The sequence below is a fragment of the Dermacentor andersoni genome, chromosome 6, assembly GCF_023375885.2.
Source record: "Dermacentor andersoni chromosome 6, qqDerAnde1_hic_scaffold, whole genome shotgun sequence".
In the NCBI taxonomy this organism is placed as follows: Eukaryota; Metazoa; Arthropoda; class Arachnida; order Ixodida; family Ixodidae; genus Dermacentor; species Dermacentor andersoni.
In genome coordinates, this window is record NC_092819.1 from 50,446,805 (window position 1) to 50,468,131 (window position 21,327).

General features: G+C 44.8%; 1 protein-coding gene across 4 annotated transcripts in view; it reads right to left on the bottom strand.

The window, feature by feature from the left end:
* Positions 1-21,327, bottom strand: part of Moe (moesin) — a 145,421-nt gene that overhangs the window by 1,851 nt on the left and 122,243 nt on the right. For 3 of the 4 annotated variants that reach the window (XM_050171769.3, XM_055066616.2, XM_050171768.3), the window contains exons 6-13: positions 18,870-19,039; positions 17,438-17,521; positions 17,184-17,330; positions 15,604-15,700; positions 14,587-14,750; positions 11,994-12,344; positions 10,563-10,768; positions 5,129-5,229 (exon numbers count right to left, since the gene is read on the bottom strand). In XM_050171769.3, the coding sequence (XP_050027726.1) occupies positions 5,129-5,229; positions 10,563-10,768; positions 11,994-12,344; positions 14,587-14,750; positions 15,604-15,700; positions 17,184-17,330; positions 17,438-17,521; positions 18,870-19,039 (1,320 nt within the window). The remainder of the gene's footprint in view (positions 1-5,128; positions 5,230-10,562; positions 10,769-11,993; positions 12,345-14,586; positions 14,751-15,603; positions 15,701-17,183; positions 17,331-17,437; positions 17,522-18,869; positions 19,040-21,327) is intronic. The other variant, XM_050171770.3, reaches the window with a different exon arrangement.

Sequence of the window (21,327 nt, forward strand, 5' to 3'; positions counted from 1 at the left end):
CTCACGATTCCATTTGTTTACCGTCACATGGTAAAACAATGACATTCGTTGAAAATTGCATTTCCTGACGAATGAGTTTGCCAAACTCATTCACATTCGTTTTGGAACCGGCTGTAACCTCGACACCAGGAGCCTACCGGTCAGCTTTACAAACAGGTATTGCACATTTTTTTGTTTAACAGAAAATAACTATTCTGTAGATTTTATAACTGAATTATTACTTTATGTTTAAGTGCATCACAGTGCATAATTACAGAAAGCTACTCTCTCAATCCAGTGACTATACGTCCGTCTTTTGCTTTGGCAATCTTGTTCGTTCACACTGGAGCATCAGCCGCAGCCACTTTGACTTGACATACATGCACGCTTGTTTTCCTATGGCATGCGCCAACGACATGCATATTAGGAGCCTGCACGCACATCAGAATAATTACACATCAGAACAGATTACACGCAACTGTCGTTCTCATTCCTCTTCAGCAGAGGTAGTGAATGTGCCCGTCGGGCTTTCCGCCATGTTGCTTGCCTGATCTTCTGCTTGGCTTGACTTGGTTGGCAACGTCGATAAGTTAGTGATCCAAAAGCAAAGTGTGAAAGGAAGGATCAGATATGCCAACGGAATTTAGCCTATTAGAAAATAATTATTGGACAAAAGTGGGCCTGCCAATTTTTTTTTTTTTATTACTGTCATTGTCATCATTTCCAAATGTCACTGGTTTTCACCGTGTGAAATGCACAGCAATGACATTAGCCGCAACAAATGTCCTCCATTGTAAATGACATTTGATTTTCCATATGACAGGGGTATTACACTTAGTTTTTCACCCTTCAGGCAAAGCTGCAGAAGTTGCAGAAGTAGTGCAGTCGCAGGAGTCTCCCTCCAGAAGTGTTGCAGTGCACTGGTTTCTGATCCGAGATGCTTTTTACGAAATACGAGACTACAACGCGTGTGCACAAGGTTATGTCAAATCATGTTTGCACACTTTTGTGCTTCCAATATGCAACAGGCTACGTTTTTATCGAGAGCTCAAGCAGTGCGCTGTGGTGACTGGTAGAAGAAATGTGTCCCTCCACTCATTTGGTGGTAAACAGGTACAGATCTACAATGTCTTCTAGATAAAACTACGCATTTTTGCGTAGCAAAATATGCAACTTAATGTTACATTCAAATTACGTGACGCGTACCCGTGTCTGATAAGTGAAGCACTACGTTTTTGGTCGCTAATGTGAGCAATGAGAAGTCTAGTGTTCATAATGTTGCCTCCAATGTATACAAATTGGAGTGCAGAGTTTGACAAAGCCTGCAGTTGCGTAATGGTAAGCTATATTGGTGGCCAGGAGCTAAAATACGGGGCTCAAGAGCACAAAGACAGATATCGAGCACTGACGGCTCAAGACAGCATTGCGAGCCAGCAAGCACCAGTAAATGGCGAGAGCTAACTCTGTGGCAGCTGGCAAAAGAAGCACTGCATTACCCAACTAATTAGCACACCTTTTACCCAAGAAAGTTAGAAAATCAGCAGTTACAAAATTGATACGAAACAATGTTCCCCAGTGTCGGCAACAACCTACGATCGGCACCAGTGCAACCTCATAATATGGCGGTAAACCACAGAAGTTTCTGTGTGGGTTAGCAAGGACGATGCAACGATTTAAATACAAAAAAGCTCACTAAATCCGAATTTATTTTACGAGCTAAGTTAATGGGCAACAGAGCGACAATTCTATGCTCCAGAGAACTGTATGTGCTACAGGATGAACTGGCAAAACGGTTGTCTAGATGTAAGCCACTGTCTCGTTCGAGATCAATGCGAGGTCGTCCAGGAAAAGTGGAACTAATGTAATAGGCCACATGAAGTGTGACGTGTGGTCCATAGGCAGTGACAGAGATGTCCGAAAGTGACGGTGGGCATTAATCCTTCGCGGTCACGCATGAGGCCCCTCCTGACACGCAAAAACTACGATTCCGGTTAAACGTGGCTAAGCGCTCGAACCACGCGTGCGATTTGAATGTCCTCAGATGATTGCAATGATGAGGTCCCTACAGAAAACTGTTCATGTGGTGGTCTCCCCAGTATCTAGAGTACTCCATGAAAGCCTCAGGATAAAAGAAAATGCAGAATAAATCCCTAAGCATGTGTTCACACGAGTGTTCTTTCTGCGCTGCGCCCAACACACACGAGATAGTTCCCGACTGTAACAGCCACAAAGCAGGTACATCAGACAACGTCCGAATTTTCGGACTCAGACTGCGTGATCTAAAAAAAATCGGGCAGTTCGAATATATATATATATATATATTACATGCCTTTTACTGCCATCAAGCGCTCAAATTGCCACAGCCGCATCCGAAATAGCCAGTACACTTACAGGTCTCTCGGTGTTCATACTTTGACAGGAAACGGAGCGTGCGCATTTAAGGGAGAGATACAGTGACCCCTATTCAATCTTGATATCCTTCACAGCAATACATTGTACATGCTTGACCGCATAACACTACTGTATTCTGGCAAAACTGATCTTTTGGGAACTGGCATCATGCAACGCCTTTTAATCCCGTTGCCAGACTCTCCTCACTTAGAAGCTATCGGTGAAGATGAAAGCGAATTCGGTGCTATTTCCAACAACTGCAAATCCTTTCAATGAAAGAACCTGCACTGGACAGCAGGAAGCTTGGAAGCACATGTCAAAGCAGCAATGCCTAGCGTTGTAGAATGGATGACAGCAGAAAACGACGACACAGCCGCACACTAAAAATGATGTGGCCACAGAACTGGCTATGGTGGCTATGGTGAACTGGCTATGGTGAGCATGCCAGTCCGCTACCAGCGGACTGGCATGCAAGTGTGCCGGTTTGAGGCTGCAAGATAATGACGCAGGTAGTGGCTTCAAATAGCATCATTTCAGGCTTGCGGTCGCAGAAAAAAATTGAAGAATTGAATGGCAACAAGTTTAAATGTCTGAAATTTCAGACATGCTTATATATACTGGCTCTACGTGGTGGTCCTTGCGAAGGTGTCCGAATTATCTGGCATGTCTGAAAAAGCAATCATTGACTGCAAACAATGACCCCAAAAGGTTAACCATGAATAAATTTCTATTCTGGGAGGGTGAAAATTGTATGTTTGATGCTTTTCCCGCTAGAAAAATCGTAAGCATGCTACATTTTTCTTGTTAGAAATTGAGGTGCGTGTCAGAAAAGGGTGCACATTTATTCTGAACCCATAAAAATATTGGCCGTGTTTTAGAATTGGGTAACCACGGCAATTATGTTTGCGAGCAACAGATGTCAGACAATGCTAACTGAGAACCAGCGACGGCAATCAGGAGTGTTCCCGCCGAAGGGCTGACCATGAAAGGCACGCGCATGTTGAACTGCTCAGTGGCAGTACATTCCAAAGCTACACGTGAGCTATAAGTGAAGCTTTAGCTCTGTGGGGCTCTTAAAGACCTTCAAATGACCCGAATGTCAAACAGTACTACTTAAGTCTCGGCAAGCATGATGTTGCATTTGGCAACTGCCTCAGAATGGTCACCGCTTCCACCAGTCTAAGCTTGTAGGACCGCACTCAAACCACAGAGACACTAAGGAGAAACAAGATCAATTTAGTCTTGAAAGAATATTCAAAACAATTATCATTAACTATGCAATAAGAGGTCGCTGCTAGAAAGGAAAATGAATGCCAAACTAATTTCTTGAATTTTGCACTGAAACTCCAGAAACTGCATGTCAGTGGGATGTAATGAATTTAAAAGTGTTCTCTCATATTTAGGTGGTCATGATGCAGAAAAAGTTTTTGAAACTAGCCAAGTTCAATTTCTGGATCTTTCGGAATGCAATATCATCCATCTTTACCAATGAAAAAAAAATTCACTAGCTAGAGTAAGTGCCATCAAAATCCTTATCCTTGTGTCAAGTTGAGCTGGTGTGAAAAATTGGAAGCTCTGTAAAACCAGTCTTGTTTTAACACCTTGCCTGGCTTGGCTTCTTTGATACTTTTAACAGATACTTTCCTAAAATTAACTCTGGAGTTTTACGTGCCAGAACCATATGATTATGGGGCACGTAATAGTGAGAGACTCCGGATTAGCTTCGACCGCCTGGGTACACCCGAATCTAAGTACACAAGCGTTTTTTTCACCCTCCATCGAAATGTGGCCGCCGTTGCCAGGACCGAACATGCAACCTCGAGTTAGTGCAATACCATAGCTAAGGGACTACTGTGACAGGTCCAGGTAGCTTAGTAATAGAGTATTTTTTATTCAATGTCCCTTTGAAGAGACCCCACACTTCAAAAGATGTTATGACGTTCTCATAGCTCTTAGTTAACACACAGGTTCTCCAAAGAGCTTGGGAGTTATCACTTGACCAAGCCAAGAAAAATTGCAGTTTACGCAGTTTTTGTGCAAGAACACAAAGAGTAACAGATTTTTCACAGCATCAAGGCTTCATAGTGCAGCAATTGTCTAACTCCAGCCATTATACAATTTAACAGCTTATTTGCAGGCCTTTTCTGCTCCAATGAAATCTTAATTAACCTCTTCCGTGTCTTGAACGAACAGGGTTCCTCCACGTTTCTCGTAGAAACAGCCAAGGGAAAACTGAGCTCATTGACTGTACTTTGCTTTGTCGTGCTTTTAGTACATGGCCTAGCATAACCCACCGAGTAGTGCAAGCACAACTGAATTCTTTCTGAGGAAGTAAAACATGCTGGCAACTGCGGCCCTTAAATATAATTTGTCATTTTTGGTCAAGTTTGGGATGATAGCTTGGCACGGAAAGGGTCAACAAGCTCTTGAAAGGGAAGATTTTCAGCCACCCAATTATACCATGAAGCTACAAAAGAAGCCCATACCGATTTCCCGGGAAGAAAGCTTCGCGATTAAGTTCATCCTAGTCCAGGTATTTAAACGAGGGAGCTCGGTCTACCATTCGAGCTAGCCAGGAGGCTAGCAGATTGCTGAATGAGGCAGAATTTATCGCTAACAGGGACGCTGAGAATCTTCCCTTTCATGAACCTTCTTCCACCCTGCGATATTCCACAAGAACTGATTGGCCGACAAACTCTTATAATGCAGACAACCTCAATGTGACTACAGAGCGGTCAGTAACACGCATTCAACCTACCTCAAGCTGGTCCCCAAGTGCCTTCTTTTTAGAGACTTCTGTGGAGCGCTCCTCTTCAGGTCGTGGAACATCTTCGTTTTCGTGGTTCGTAAACTCGGCCCCTGCACAGAGAAAACGCAGCCACTCAGTATGCTGCACCTGCATGCTCATAATGAAACTGGCAGAACATTAAAGGCAACAGTGCTTATGATTAACACAAGTTTAGACAACCACAATGAAGCCAACAGATAACGAAGGAAAGCATATGGTGGTTTTTTAATTAAACTGAAAATGATAAGGCAAGGGGAAACGAAAGTGGTCAAAAAGTTTTGCAGATCCCACGCACTGGGAATCTGATGTGAAGCATTTTGCGGGTACCCGACTATCCAGCATTGTTTGGGGTTCCTCAAAGTGATAAAGATTAGGAAGTTTGCAGGCACGACATGGCCACAATTAGTGCATGACCGGGATAGTTGGAGAAGTATAGGAGAGGCCTTTGCCCTGCAGTGGATGTAACCAGGTTGACAATGATGATGACGATGAAAGTGATATCAGGTGGACTAATGTGTTCCTGCAAATGCGAGTAGTTCTGTGTTGGTCGCAAGCGTGCACCAGCGCGACAACGACCACTTTGAAGGCAATCATACAACGGCAATGGCACGATTTCTACGCTAGTCGTTCAACACGAGCCTACGACATGACAATTGTTGGGTTCTACACAGGTTGCGGACAAGTGCAAACGAGAGAAACGTTAATTGCGACATCAATAGAACTACCTGTTATAGAATTGTACGTACGTACGGCTATTTCATGCAGTATATGTTAAAACGATGGCCTTTGTACTTCGGCGAAGCAATGTTAGAACTTGATTGTTTTCAGCATTCGTCTGTACGTCACACAGATTCTACGTAGTGTAAGCTGCCGAGTGTTTCACAGAGCTGGCTTGCTTTGGAACAAGAGGAGCATGCACGCGATCGTGGCCCTGTGGTTAGAGCACCTAACTGCTTTGCTCGACAGCAGAGGTTCGATTCCAACATTAGTCACACAGTATTTCCTTTTTTTTGGTTTTCTTAGCAAGGCAAGGCAGAAGGAGCCCACGTGCCTTGCCTACCACAAAGTGCCACGAACGAGGCAAAGTATGCTCTGCATTAAATTAAACACTTGCCGGCTGTGTCACTCCCAGGGCCATCTCACACACATGTACATAAATATCCAAGAAAGTGTCCAGCAGTCACCGTAACTCCACTGGTGGCGCATTACGCATAATTCAGATGCGGGTTCAGCTCCAACAAGTGTGGATTTTTTTTCTTGCCAAATTCAATTTTAATAATATAATAATTATGGGGTTTTACATGCCAAAACCCCTTTCTGATTATGAGGCACGCTGTAGTGGAGGAATCCGGAAATTTCGACCACCTGGGGTTCTTTAACGTGCACCTAAATCTAAGTCCACGGGTGTTTTTGCATTTTGCCCCCATCGAAATGCAGCCGCCGTGGCCGGGATTCGATCCTGCGGCCTCGTGCTCAGCAGCCCAACACCATAGCCACTGAGCAACCACGGCAGGTGAATTCAATTTTGTTTTACCTTATTTTACATTTGATTTAAAACCATATTCCCCCATGCTTTTCTCCTTGGCTTCATGTGGTTGTGCATAACAAAATATTGAGCTCCTTGGTTCCCCTTCTCGGTTACAAGCTTACACGTACACGGTACAAAGGCAAAGTAAATGTCTAGCTCCTAAAGCACAACTACCATGCGTAGTTCAGCAGGCATGCAAGGTTCAGTACACCGGTACCCATTAATACCAATTAATACCCATTAGTTCCACCACAAAGAAAAAACAAAGATGAAATGACAAGGCCCATACAATGTCAAGTTCCCCAGTCAAATGAACATGGCAAATTTGAATTATTCTATGCTCGCAAAGAGTCGTGCCTGACCACGAGCAAAGAACAGACTGGAGAGAATTACACTCAGATGCCTGAACAGCTGAAGTGCTCCAAACAGTGTGTTGGAACAAAACGAAAAAAAAAAAAAAAAGATATTTTTGACCGGAACAAAAACATAAACGAAACACTGTTTCGGAGCGAAACCGAAATATTTTTTATTTTCGGTTCTAGGGGAAGACTGCAATGCGAAAAAAAACCAATGCCAAGCAACTTCAAAATTAGTGTGCCTGAGGGGTCCACATCAGCACGTATCTCGGGCAGGGATAATGCGAGCGATAGCCAATCAAGTGTTCCACTAATGTAAGCTTGCTGCTCGGTGCTCTAGCAGATCGGCAGCGTCTCAAAACCCAGAGCTTGCGTGCTGAAGAGCTAATCTTTTCGTTTTCTAAGGATGCAATGCTTTGCTACCGAAGTTTATCATTCATGTTCATTTAAGTTCGTTTTATCGGAACAGCACTCTCGCATTTTGGTGAGTACACTTGATGTGTTGCTTCCGAGATCATGCTCAGTGTATTCGCCTTAACTGAACGCATTAAGCATGATCTCAGAATTCCTAGTTCACTATTTGAAAAAAAAATTAATGTTTTTGTTGTTACATTGCTTCCAAAATTTTTGCATGCAAACCAAAACTGTTATGAACCGTTACGGATCTTTTTTTCCTGTTCTGGAGCAGAACCAGAACTACAGGGTTAAACTGGCCCATAAAGAGACGTCAGCAACGACGGAAAGTTTCTCCAGTCTGTTCTTTCCTCATGCTCCCAACTCTACACGAAAGATTCCATGCTTCCGTTAACAGCAAGAACGTGACGAGACAGTCGCAATGACCCACGCACCACTAACGCAAAATGCAACAGCAAGGCAAACAAAGTGGATGAGGGAAAGAGGAGAGGGGGCAATGAGGACAGCAGAGCTCACCAGGACACAGCCAACCAACCAGCAAGCCACCAACCATGGAGCGCAAGACATGGGGACATTTTGCCTCTAGATCTGCAGTTCCTGCTCCTACTCAATGGGGGGGGGAAAGCCAATTGAAGCACAGCACGCACTAAGGGTCTGCACACACAAACACATGGTCTACTCTCTTCTGTGGGTTTATGTATTCAGCAGCCAACTAACTTGGCAGTTTAAAGGGGCTCAGCACTATGTCTCACTGGCTAAGCTGCATCACTGCAAAAGTGTTCAAATGTTCAACAAATGCCGACTTTGTCAGACTGGCAAACATTAAACGCCCCCAAATCATCAGCCATTACACAACTATGTAAACTGAACCACAATGCTCAGCTAGTGTTTTAACAAAGCTGTACTGCTGGCGTCAAGAATTGTAGAACTTGCACATTTGTACGAAAACATCTGAATAACAGCACTGAAAGTAACTGTTCCCTGAGATGAAACTGATATCCTATGTAAGAACCCTTTTCTAATATTTGTCCGCTTATGGCGGTTCAACAATATGCTTGAACAATATGTTCTAATGAGTGCTCGTGCACCACACACAACCTCATTTATGGGCATCAACTCAAGCTGAATCAAAGTCAGTGGCTTATCAAATTTCCCCTGCCTTTTTATGTCACATGATGACAGGACGGCAAGGGCCGTCCAATGGGGCTCTCAGATCTGACAGGTTGGAGCCCAATGCTCTGTCTGACTACAATGTCAGCACTCTACAAAGCCTACTGACAAAATTTTTCTACTTTCCATGAAATGAAGGTCCAGACTCTCAGCCGTAGAAAAATTAATGTCAAGCGTCATAGCACCCGAAACAATTTACTACGATACCTTTCTACTAGCCCGTTCTGGTTTCTGTAGCTAGTAGGTCAGGGCATTGCGACATTCTGATGCATTGGCTCTCTTCGTTCATGTCCCCCTGGCCAGTTTAACCCGGGCATTATACCTAGCCTTACAGCTAGCTACACAACATCAGAAAATTTCACTGTCAGTAATGCCACAATAACGTATCAAATTAAGGTGTCTCCTAAGCATTTCCCAACCTTCCTGCTCGTTAACACTTTCGTGACTGCGCCTATTCCCATCAATAGCATGTTACTGAGGGTTACACATTCTAATTTAGCGCTCTCCGGGCACTTCTGGACAGCTAGCGCCATCTAAGAGGTTAAAGAGAAACTATTTTATCAGTTTAATTTGTGTTTCCGTTTCTCTTTTTCCCCACACAGATTTTTAAAGTGCCATCGCAGTAGAGGTTATGAGCGCTCGCAGTTTAGAAGATCGCGTCGACGTCGTGCGCCGCTGCTCCACGGAAACGGCGAGTTTAGGCGGATCCTGATGCTTCTGGGCTCAAATTTCCAGATGGTAGCAGCACAGATCTGGAAGTCTACTTTGATTCGTCGGACTTTAGTACGGGCAGCGAAAATGCATCAAACCACCCTGGAACGTTAACAGGCACCTGCCGGTGATTTCTGCTTTCTTCTTGGAGCGTTTAAACACTGTTGCGCATTCATCTAAGCATATCCGGCATGTTCTAAAGGTCACAGTTATCTGCAGGATGTGAACGTCCCACCAAACGACAGAAATTAATGGCTACCAGCTGCGCAGACAGAAGTTTCATGCACGAAGACGGCCAGGAGTGGACCTTGGCATTGCGCTATGGAGTGCCGCGTGGCGGTTTGACTGGGGCTAACACGTTCCCATCTAAAGAAATTTTGCGCATACATAGCTTTTATTTGCAGGATTATTGCATATGGCCCTTGTGTCCCATATACATATTTCAAAATGTTTAAAGGTTTATTTTGTGCAAAGCAGCAGTGATGTTTTTATCAATCCTTTTTATTCTTGTTACAATTTTCTTGTTTTCATATTGTTTTTAATACCATCTTTAATGAATATGTTGTTTGAAATTAATAGTGTTGGAAAGATAATTCCTCTACAGTTTGATACCATACACTTTAACATCAAGCATTTTCAGTGGCAGGAAGAAAATATTTCCTAGACCCCCCGAAAACTACCAATTTTCCAGCAGTCATGAAAGTGTCAAGGCTCATCTTTTACATGCAAGAAGCATGTAGGAGAGCTTATACAAATAATATATGTGCCAGTACATTAAGATATTCCACTAGCTTTTGCCAAACTAAACCGTTCTCATGAACTTTTCCTGCATTTGAAGTTCTAGGATAGTGTGCCAATGCTTTTGGATAGGGGAGCTCAAACAGTCCAAAGGCTGCTAACATAAGGTCTGAAACCTGACAATCATTAGGTCAAGCTCCCACATTTTTCCACAGCTCTTTAATGGCTTGTTTGATGCATGTCCAAAGCATATTCAAAAACATTACAGCAAGGCTCAGCAAGCTTCACGCACCAACATCTGCATTCCAACAAATTGGCAAGCAGGAGGTGCTTCAGAAAAAAAAAGAACAGGGGAACAAACTACACTATTTTACAGGAAATGCAGCGAGCAAGTTCCACTCAGTGGATGTGTGTGCAGAACCAGAGCGACTCTACGAAGCTGTGCAGTGCATCGTGGGGGACCTGAGTGCGCTCGAGAGCAGCTTACCGTTGGCAGTGAGTGGCAAGGCGGGCTCCTCCTCGCTGCTGCAGCTTCCCCGCTTACCCAGTTCCCCGTTGGCAAGCTCCTCATCGTTCTCGCCCTCGTCCTCGGCCTCGGCCACATGGTGGTGCTGGGGTGTGCTCGACGCCTGCACCAGCGCCTCAGCAGCTTCCTGCTGCCGCCGGCGGGCCTCCTCCACTTCTTCCTGGAGCCTAGATCAGACAATGTGCAACGTCAGGCATAGCATTATCATAACTGCCATCCCTCATCACGCGTCAATCACTGCTGTAAATGTCAACCTCAGCTTATGAGCACCAAAATGATCTTTTCTTTTCTTGGCAGGGCTGGATGCCGCAGTGCCTACCCGCCTTCATCTTCCCGAATAAATGCAAGGACTACAGCACGCCACGTTGGCCTATGTCGTGCAGTACTACACAACGCATTATCTGACATTTCCATGGGATTTCATAAACATAATATAGTTCCAGACGTGGTACCAATGAACCAAAGCACAGTGGCATTTCAACACCAGAACGACAGATTACCCAGGAGCCACTATCTGCTCACAGCTCATAGCACAAAACACGAAACTGAATGAAGCGGCTACATTCTCTCTGCACAAGACTTCACAGCATCAATGGCACACAATGAATTTCTAAAGCTGCAAGCTATCAATTTTATAACCTGCATGCCAAACAGCTGCTGACAGGGACAGCACTAGCGCAGGATTGCTTGTGGGACCAGTTCGTACATAGAAAACACCAAAACTAGCGAAAAGAAGACCACTGGACAAGCTCTGGACTTGAAGTTGATGTTTATTTAGGCAAGATTAACATTCAGGTCAACAAAACTGGTCTGCTGCTGCAGACATGAACTAAGGAGCAAAACTGACAACTCTTGCAAGTACAGGACCGGGATAATGTACCGATCCTATTCAAATTCTATTCCTTCTTGCACTTTCGTCAGTGGTCGAAGCAACACTGCGCTTCCATTACCACCCGAATCAGCAGGTCGCGAACAGTGCGCAATGAGAAAATAGAATAGAGCAAAAGGGAACCCTTGTGTTAATCCAGCCCTACCATCTATAGTGAATCGCTATAACTCCTGTTCCAAAGCACCGAGGCGGTATCCTCGGGCGATGACATTCGAGGATATCGTCACTTTTGTGAGATCATGCTAGGCTTGGCACTGGATGCATCGAAATACACGGCCAATAGCGCTCTTGGCACCGCGCAAAGACGGCAAGCTTAGCACAGCACCAGAAATGCTGATGGCCGTACGCGCCTCGTGCCAAGTCGCGCAAAATCTCTTGAAAGTGAAACTACCTTTAACAAAAGTGACCACCCAAACATGCCACTCCTTCCCAGCCTTAAAGCCCCCCCCCCCCCCCCCCCCCCAAACTCCAAATCTAAGAACTGCGCAGACATGGGAACCCACCTGCGGGTCTCCTCGTCCTTGGTGTTGACCTCCTCCTGCATGCGCTGCACCTCGATCTGCTTCTCGCGGATGGCCTCCTCGAGGCGGGACTTCTCCTCTGTCTCCATCAGCTTGTCGTTCTCGAGCTTGCGCATCATGTCCTCGAGCTCGCGCTGCTTCCGCTCGAACTCCTCCTTGGCGGCCTGCACCTGCCGCAGCTGCTCCTCAAGCCGCACGATGGTGTCGCGCGCCGTGGTCAGCTCCTGCTGCCGCTGCTCCATCTCGCTCTGCATCTGGCGGAGCCGCTCCGCGTACTCCTGCTGCTTCTTCTCGGCCATCTCGCGTGCTTCCGTCTCCTTGCGAAGCTTCTCCCTGCGAACAAAACCATCATTCCCATCAAAGATTCAAGCAGGCCGAAGCTAAATGTGAACAACCTTCACTTGATGGCGCTTATACGCCTCAGGTTTTGTTGGCTTGCAACATGAGGAATTTACATTCAACTTCAACAGAGCACACAGTAAAGATGCACAAAACAATTTGACATCTGGCACTTGTGTCAACATTTTATGCAAATCCCACAACCATTGGAACTATTCACTTCAAAATTATTTTAATCTTACTACTATTAGCCTCTACCTTTCACCAAAACATTTACATTCACGCAAGCATACTAAACATTAATTTACAGTATACAGTAGACTTCCGGTAATTTGACTCCGATTAGTTTGATGCCGACCAAAAGCCCCAGCAGGGACCAATGCATTTCTCTGGGCTTTAAGTTCATTTTGATCCTAAAATAGGCCTTCGCCGCATAATTTGAACTTGACCAGTAAGCACGCACCTACCTGACCCCTATGTTCACTCTAATAGCAACCCCACTAGTGACAGCGTCTGTCTCGGTTGAGCTTAAGAACAAAAGTTGTCTTCCATTGACAATGCACATTTTCAGCCCACCCAGGAGAATTTTCAAGCAATAACCATATCTTAATGTCTGATTACAGTATTTACCCGATTCTAACGCAAGGCTTTTTTTAATTCCAAGAAAATTGAGCCAAAAATGAATCGGCAGTGTGGAGCTTTTTCTACATCTCGTTTAATTTGGTCGGTCCCGTAAAAGATGAATTAAGTCGACTGCACCAGAACACTGGAGACACGGTCATGCAGGGTAGTGCTACACGCTGTGGCACTACTTAAATAGATAGATGGCATTAGAAATGCATTTTTTAAAACCAGTCTGCAACACCTTTGTGCCAGCAGACTGGTAGGAAATGATCATTGCGATTATACTTCTGTGAGCTCTAGTGAAGCCATAGGATGGTAGCACCAAAGGTGCCATGCGCGTCTGCGACCAACTCAGATGGCAATGCAGTAAACCGGTTAAATCAACTCCTGTTAGATTTTTTTTTGGTTAATCGATCCTGAACGAAGATCCTGGCCAGTGCCCATGCATTTTTATGGGCTATAACTTTCGTTATTGCGATCCTAAAATTGGCCTCCGCTGGATTATTCGCACTTCACCAGTCAGCAATCATGTGCTTCACCCTTATGACGACTCGAATAGCAACTAAAAAATTGGGAGTGTTAGATTTTTCACTGTTTAGAAGCTTTAATTATACTTTGAGCACATAGAAAGTGGGTGCTCTTTTAGAGTTGGCCAAATACTCTTAAGTTAATCGGCAGTGTTTCGCCATTCTTTTTATGCACATTTTATGCACATTTTATTTGACCCACCAGATAATTTAATCAATTTCATCGGTTTTGCCAGGTTTCAATAAATGGAAGTCAACTGTATTAGGTTAAAAAAGATATGCTTGTATTATAACTCTTAATCGCTACTGTCGGAGCTTCACACTGTTAGCCATTTAATGAAGGCTCATATAAACGCCGGAAAAAGATGTTTTTCTCTATTGTACAAAACACAATGAGAATAAGCATAATCAACAAAAATAAATATTTTGCAGAAACTTTAGCAATAGGGGCGGAAACCCACGCAGAAAAGGAAGTAGGCTTCACCCAAAGCCACCTAAGGCTTCATTTGGAATTCGTAGACAACTCTTGTCCTATATGTGAACTACAGGTGTACAATGCTCACGGAATGAATGGAACACTGAGCATTTAGTAGAACCTTACATATGTGCAAAGTATGCAAGAGAACCATGTCGCTAGGAATTTGGTCACCAAAGGTGACGAGGACTCCGATGTAAGTGTACGCGCCTGAATTACGTCGATGTGACACGAACTGCAGCCAGTTGAAACGAAAGTTTGCGCATTACTTAGCCCTAAATTGACGCGTTTAATTCAGTGAGCACTGTACATTTCATTTGCTTTACATCACATGTGTGACACTACACAGCCGGAGATCATGCACCAACCAGTCTGTCTCCTCTGACCATGCTTTCAAAAGAAAGCGAAGTAGCATGCCAAACTTCTACACCTTGTCCTGTGTTCCTGCTCTAAGCCAAGGAAGTACGCTTGCTGACTGTCGTTTAGTGTTGGCTGAAGACATTTAGCCAGAAACACGGCAAGAAAAAAGTTTTCTGGTATGTTGCCCAGGGGTTTTAGGTTGCCTGTGAAAACAAAGGCCTAAGTGCAAAGGAGTAAGAAAAATCCTTACCTTTCCTGCTTGCGGGCCAGTTTCTCCTCTTGAGCCTGTGCCTTCATCTGTTGCACCTCGATGGTGTCTGGCTTTCGGCGCCTCATGTAGAGTTCGTGGTTGCCCATGCACAATGCCAGAATGCGCTTGTTGATCCGCAGCCGGGGGGCGAAGAACACAAAGTCCTGCAACGCAGAAAGCGTGAACACATGTGATGCTGCCACCCCTGCTTTGGTGCGGTACATGTTGCTACAACATTTTAGCTCTGTTTAAAACACGTACATTTCATACCCATGAAAGAGGGTTAGAAAATTTTATGCGCGTTACTACTGGATGCAAAGGCAAAACCACCTTTGAAGTGCCGGCAATGACCTACAATCGCAGCAAGTCTGTTGCCACAAGACGGCAACAAAAGCGGCCGTGTAACCTGGCAATGACAACGTGGTAGTTTCATTATGAAAGCTCATATGAACGAAGTTTTTTTTTCGTCTTTTACAAACTAAGCTAGGTGGAAACCGCTATGTCACGTGTCTTGGCATTCTGAGCACTGTAGCAGGACAAATTGGCGAAGTGGTTTGTAGAGGCGAGGCGCTCCATGAAATGTGGAATAGCAGTGGACCACACAGTTCACCGTGCTATCTTTAGGCAATGACAAGTAGTTGTCAGACAGCGACAATGCCGAATGTTAAGTGAATCAATCTGAAATCTGAAGGTAAATACAACAGATTCATCTTTTTCAGACTGCAAACATTGGAGGCAAGGGTACTTTTTTTTCCTTTTAAAATAAAGTCCACGTTTAATTTGAATGCACATTATTTTCTTACTTTGCACCCATAAAAGCTGGGTGATCTTGTGAATCAGATAAACACTAATTTCTATTGGTAGGAAGATTAGTTGTCATTTCTCACATACTTGGGATCGAAAAGTACAAAAAGAAGCAGCTGCAATATTTATGTGAGCAGAACATGACTAGCCAATCAACTTCAGAGGTCACTATGTAATCAGACGTCCTTTTTGATTTCCAAAGGAAAAACTCACGGGAGCCTTCTTGTCAATGGGCTTGATGACAAACTTCCTGTCATTGAAAGAGATGTTTCTGATCTCGCTCCAAGGGAAACCAATCTTGGGTGTGAGCCTGCGATTCAAAAAATTTGAAGCATACTAATTAGCATTGACAGGTGCACCTTACCAATACGTCCACAGTAAGTCACAATGCACTACAGTACTGTTGCCACTTTCCATCCCACGTGTAGCACCCTAATTTGTGCCTTCTTGGCTGCTGATAATGCCTTTATAGCTATGAGGACACCAAAACTATGTACAATGTGGTCCACATTTAAAAAGCACAGATTTGGTATTCAATTTTACATCATTCAAGAAGTATTCATTTATTAGAGTCTGCGCCTGATATGATGCATTAAGTCGACTGATATGAGCATCGTAAAAATGAGAATGAGAGGTCCTCACAAAAAAAAAAGCTTAAAAGTACTCCCTCATCTTATATAGTGGTCTGCCAACTTTAGCTGTTTGGCTATTACTGGACAGAAACAAGAGAGATTGTCGCCACATTTGTTGCCACTGACAACTTCCCAGACTCTGCACAAACGTGCTCGATTTTCATACTGCATTTCAGAACTGTGACAGAATACCCAGAAGCAAACAGGGGCATGTTGGCACTGCACCATTTTAGGGTTTCCACAGACAGAAAATGAGACTGTGCAACTGTCAAGCTTCACTGAAAAGTCAATTTTACAGCTGCTACATTGTTCATACGGAGCTTGAGGGGGCGCCATGGTGGGGCTTTGCCAACACCGTGCACGAGCTCTCCTAGTAATACTAGATTCGATTTACTGAATTGAAAAAGTGATGGAATTCGCTCGTGAATGCGCCACTTCACTAAGTGGAAAGGTGAGACTTCATCGAAGAAGTTGCACAAGCAAGAAGAGCTGCAATCTTATTACGAAGAGCATTTAGTGCTTTGTAACAAGACTGAGGCGGAAGTACAACTATCAACTCGGTCAAATCGGTACCCCAGAAGTAGTCTCATGGCCAGCGCAGTCTGCGAACACTGCATGAGAAACCTGACGCTGCTATTGATGAGGCCAAAAAAAAAAGTCAATGGCTGGCAGCAACCCAAGGATGCCCAGAGGCCAACCGGCGAATTGCACGTGTCTAGTCCTGCACAACAAATGCCCTGGACTCCACTGAAGAAGTGTTGTGGGAATACAAAAGGGCCCAGCTGCTGTCCCCAGAAAGGAATACAGACAGTTCATGGCACAGTTTTTGACGACAAATGGGCGAATTGACCCCGAGTAAATTTTTAAAAAATTTTATTTGCCTCTAAGCCAGGGGTCAACCTACATTTCAGTTTACAGAGCAGCAACCAGTGCTAGCATCCTATTAAGATGTTCCCTTTAACATTGGGCCATAGTGTACTAAAGTTGTGTTGCCATCTACGCAGAGTGATAGCTCTTATCAACGAAATGCCAGTTAAAATAGATCCTCAATTTCTTATACGTGGCTCCCTGCCACAGCATTCACTGCTCTTAACGATTCAATTACTAAACACCATGAAAAGTTTACTTATCACTACTCACAGATGTCTCATAAAGACTCACTTGTCGTCCTTCTCATAGATGTTGAGGCCAAGGGCATCGACGCCAAGCCAGAGGTCAGTGCCCTTTTTGTTCTTGATCTCGAAGTAGTTGACGCCGTACATTTCCAAATCCTGGGCAATCTTTAGGTATTCCATCATAGCATCATCCCTACACAGAGGCACACCACGTCAAGGAGATAAAATTGGTATATTAAGGTCACATTTCTTTCGGAAGCCTGGTTGAGTAAATCTCAACACTTTCGCAAGAGAGCTCACCTGTGAAGTTCCTTGTGCTCAGCCCACCAGTTGGTTATCCTCTCGTCCCACTGCTCCTTGGTCAGCTTGTGCTGATCCATAACCCTGAGAAGAAGAAAGGTCATTTTTAGGCGTGGAAATAGTCATTCTAACAGATCAGCAATTATGAGTTCACAAATTCTACGCTGAAAGGTGAACCGAGTACCAGGCTGCGACAACAACCGAGAAAGTAGCAATGATTTGGCTAGCAGAGAGTGATGAATTTCAGTTAAAAGCCCCCAGGAAATATAGGCTTGGTACAAGCACCGGACGAAATGTCCTACAACAATGCCATAACGACCAAAATGCAGATTAACCTGGTTGCACACAATCATCTGCATACAGCAAATGCACTAAAAACTCTTTTCTGGCTATTTTTGGGGTAAGTTGTTTTCAGGTGAATCTTTAATCGTGCAAACATTTAGACGATTCCCTCAAATTCTGCATAATTAGTAGCAACCATTACACATTTGCGAAGTCAAATCACGAACTCATCAATTGATGGCCAACAATCGTGCAAGAAATTTTAACTGTTCCCTTACCATGCTCGTAGAGCATGGCTTCCCATACCCCGCACAAAAATTTAAGACTACGGGCGCTCCTACAGATTTGCTACGCCATCCAATTTATTTTCTAAGAAATAAAGCTTTGTTTTCTGCATAGTTGTTTTTCGAAGTGGTAGCAAGTTTTAACAGCGGTACAAAGAGCGCAGTTTGCACCGTTTGATCGCAAAGATGACAGATGCTTCAGTTGCCGGACCTTCGCGCGAACAACATTCTAGCAATTCTGTTGGGTCCTCCTGTGATAGTTTGGATGCATCTAGCAACAGCGACCCCCAGGATGAATGAAATTGGTAAGACTAGTTCAGACAACAAAGGAGACTCAGAACCGCAAGGCAGGAAATTTTTTTGAAACTCATGTTCCTTACGACCTAGTATGTTGAAACTTTCCTGTGTTATAGCCAATTGATGTGAAAACACTTTATTTCAGATGTTTTCCTTTGTTTCTTCTTTTCATATTAGCACAACAATGCTAAAGTTCTATCCATTTTTCAATAAAGCTTCTTTTAGCAAATATTACATTTACACCCTAACAGTTGCGTTGAAAATTAATATCTTTGAGAAGTATAACTATATATCTTTCATTTGATATATAGCATGACGTTGTGACCATGATACTATAAAAACAAAATTGTTACTAAAACCTTCAAAGGTGGCCAATTTTCGCATGGCAAGGAAAGAGAAACTGTTAGCACCGGAATAAAATACTGCAAGCAGCCATGTTCAATGTGATGACAACACACTTCACAGGAATCGCTATCGACTACTAATAGAGGAAACATGTGCAAATGAGTCTTCAACTACTACACTGTCACTCCATGTCTTAATACAAGCACAAAGCGGTGCATACACACCTCTGAGGCAACAGCCTGTCGTTGGCTAGACAGCCTGGCTTGTGGATGTCTGGGCAGTAGTTTCCATATTTAGCCTGCACTGCATAGGAGGCCAAGAGGACTGATGTTTCTGGTGGGCAGTAGATCTCGTCGGTCAGGATGACGCTCTTGACTTGCAAGTAGAAGAGGCGCTGCGGAGCACGAGGTGATCAAATTTGCGCCACTTAAAAGCCACAACATGCACGGTCATCTAACTATGCTCAGTCTATCATTGAAACACAGTAGAGGAGCCAATATGGTTATGTACACCGCAAAATGTGGGCCCGTTGCACACATTTTCACCTGAAATTTCAATTTGGAAACTGCTAAGCCACTCCCCCTTGAACACCAACAATTTTGGCATGGCTTATGCGATGCCAAGAAGTGCAAGGCCACTGATGTGTCCGCTCCAAAAGTGTTCTATGCTGTACTAGATTCTTACTCTGCATGCTCTGGCACCCAGCAGTGCAGCAAATGCATTGCCATTCCCCTGTGCTCGAACTTCACTGACTTGTTTTTATTGTGAGAGCAAGAGAACACCTGTAGGAACTATCTCAGGCTGACCTGCAAGATACGCATGCGAGAACAAAATGATGCATACACTGTGCACAGTGACTACGCAGATTACTACTTGGTCACCAATCAGCGTCCCCAGACTGCTTCGCAATTCCACTGCGATAAAACGACACGTAGAAATTTTCTGCTTCACGTAATGTGCTTAAATTTTGGCAGCTTGCAGTGGGTCGCCCACATAATGCCATGAAATATAAAATTCAAGCGCAAAAACTTGGCATCATAGCCTTTTACAGCGAAGCTCTATATGGCTAGCCGATTCGTCTGTCTATCCGCCTGTCGCTCACCTGTATGCCAAAAATTTATCCGGCGCAACCCCCTGACCATGCACGGAAATAGAAACAGGCATGTTATTAGCCAACGACACCTACACAGCACAAGGCCTGTTTACTCCGATCCATTACGTCACGCTACCTGGCCCGAAATTTCCAGTGACAAGGTTTGCGAGATGAAAGCAGTGACGGCAAAGTCACTTGCCTACTCGGGAGCATCCCCTTTAGATTCTATGACAGTCTGGCCAGGTAACATGACATGGATCGGAGTGAAAAGGCCTTGTGCTATCTAGGTGGTGTTGGAATAGCTGCGCCAGTATTGATGTCGTCGCTCTCCACCGCAGCCGAGCGCGCACGCAGCAGTTCCTCTGGCTCCGAAATGCATAGGCCACACGTCATACATACAGTCGCCGACCGTTTATTCGGACCTCACGGGGACTGCGAAAATGTCCGAATAAACAGGTGTCCGAAAAAGCAGATTAAGAAAAAAAAATTAAATCCTTTATTTCCACGCACTTATTCGGGCTCGGCCGTAGGCTTGGAAGAAATCGTGAATGCGCCGTTGCACGCTGTTCCGTTTACGCGCAATCAGATAAGCCTGAATCTCGGAGAGGGTCGTACGGTCACTATTGGCGGCTGAAAGCACAGTCACTGCTTGTACACGCTCCGCATGCGACGGCAGCGTAGCACATGGTGCGTCATCTTCCGACTCGGAGTCATCGTCCGGCGGTGCAGCAGAAACCTGACGAATGATCTTGCCGTCGTCGAGTTCTGCGCATGTCAATACAGCAGTGTCAGCACCTATGAAACTGTCAAATGAGACGGTGTCTGGAATCGCAATGCAACCACTGCGCAGTTCTCGGCAGAACATTTTCCGCGTCAGTAGGGAGCACATCGGAAGGCGACAAATCTTAGGTCCCCCGGCACCCGCTTGCCGGCATTCCCCAGCGCAGTCTGCGCGGGCACTGTCGACGCCATTAGACCCTTAACGCGATGTTTACGTATGCCGAGTTGGATCACCGAAACCTCGACACAGCACACAAAGCAAACACCACCGTGCCGACACCAGTCGCACAAACGAAAAACGCGGCCAGCTCGCAGCGTCTTGCGCGAAGAAACAAACCGGCTGCTGGATTGTCTTGACGTGGCTTACTAAGCTGAAACCGGAACTGCTGCAGAGCCGCTCTATCTAACCAGAAAGAAACGATGATGATGAGCGGGGATTTCCAGTAGCGCCACTTCGCGGGGCAGCAAGGAAGCTCCGTTCAAAATAAAAATGGCGTTCAGCAAGTCGAAGCATGCACCGGTCAGAGACGGTGCATGGTGCTCTCGACCGAGCTGGCTAAAGGAGTGTCCGAAAAATCAGACGAGAGGTTGCAAGGTGTCCGAACTTTCGGCAGTTGTTATACATTATGGTCTATGGGGAGAATGGCGGTGCCGCGAAGCTGACCGAATAATCGGGCATGTCCGAATTTTTGGAGTCCGGAAAATCGGTCGGCGACTGTACTCCTGAGCAGGCAGCTTTTGATCAGCAATGCCGCAAGCAGAACCGGGAACAAGCTCGTCTAAACTGTGCCGATGCTGCAGCCCGGGCA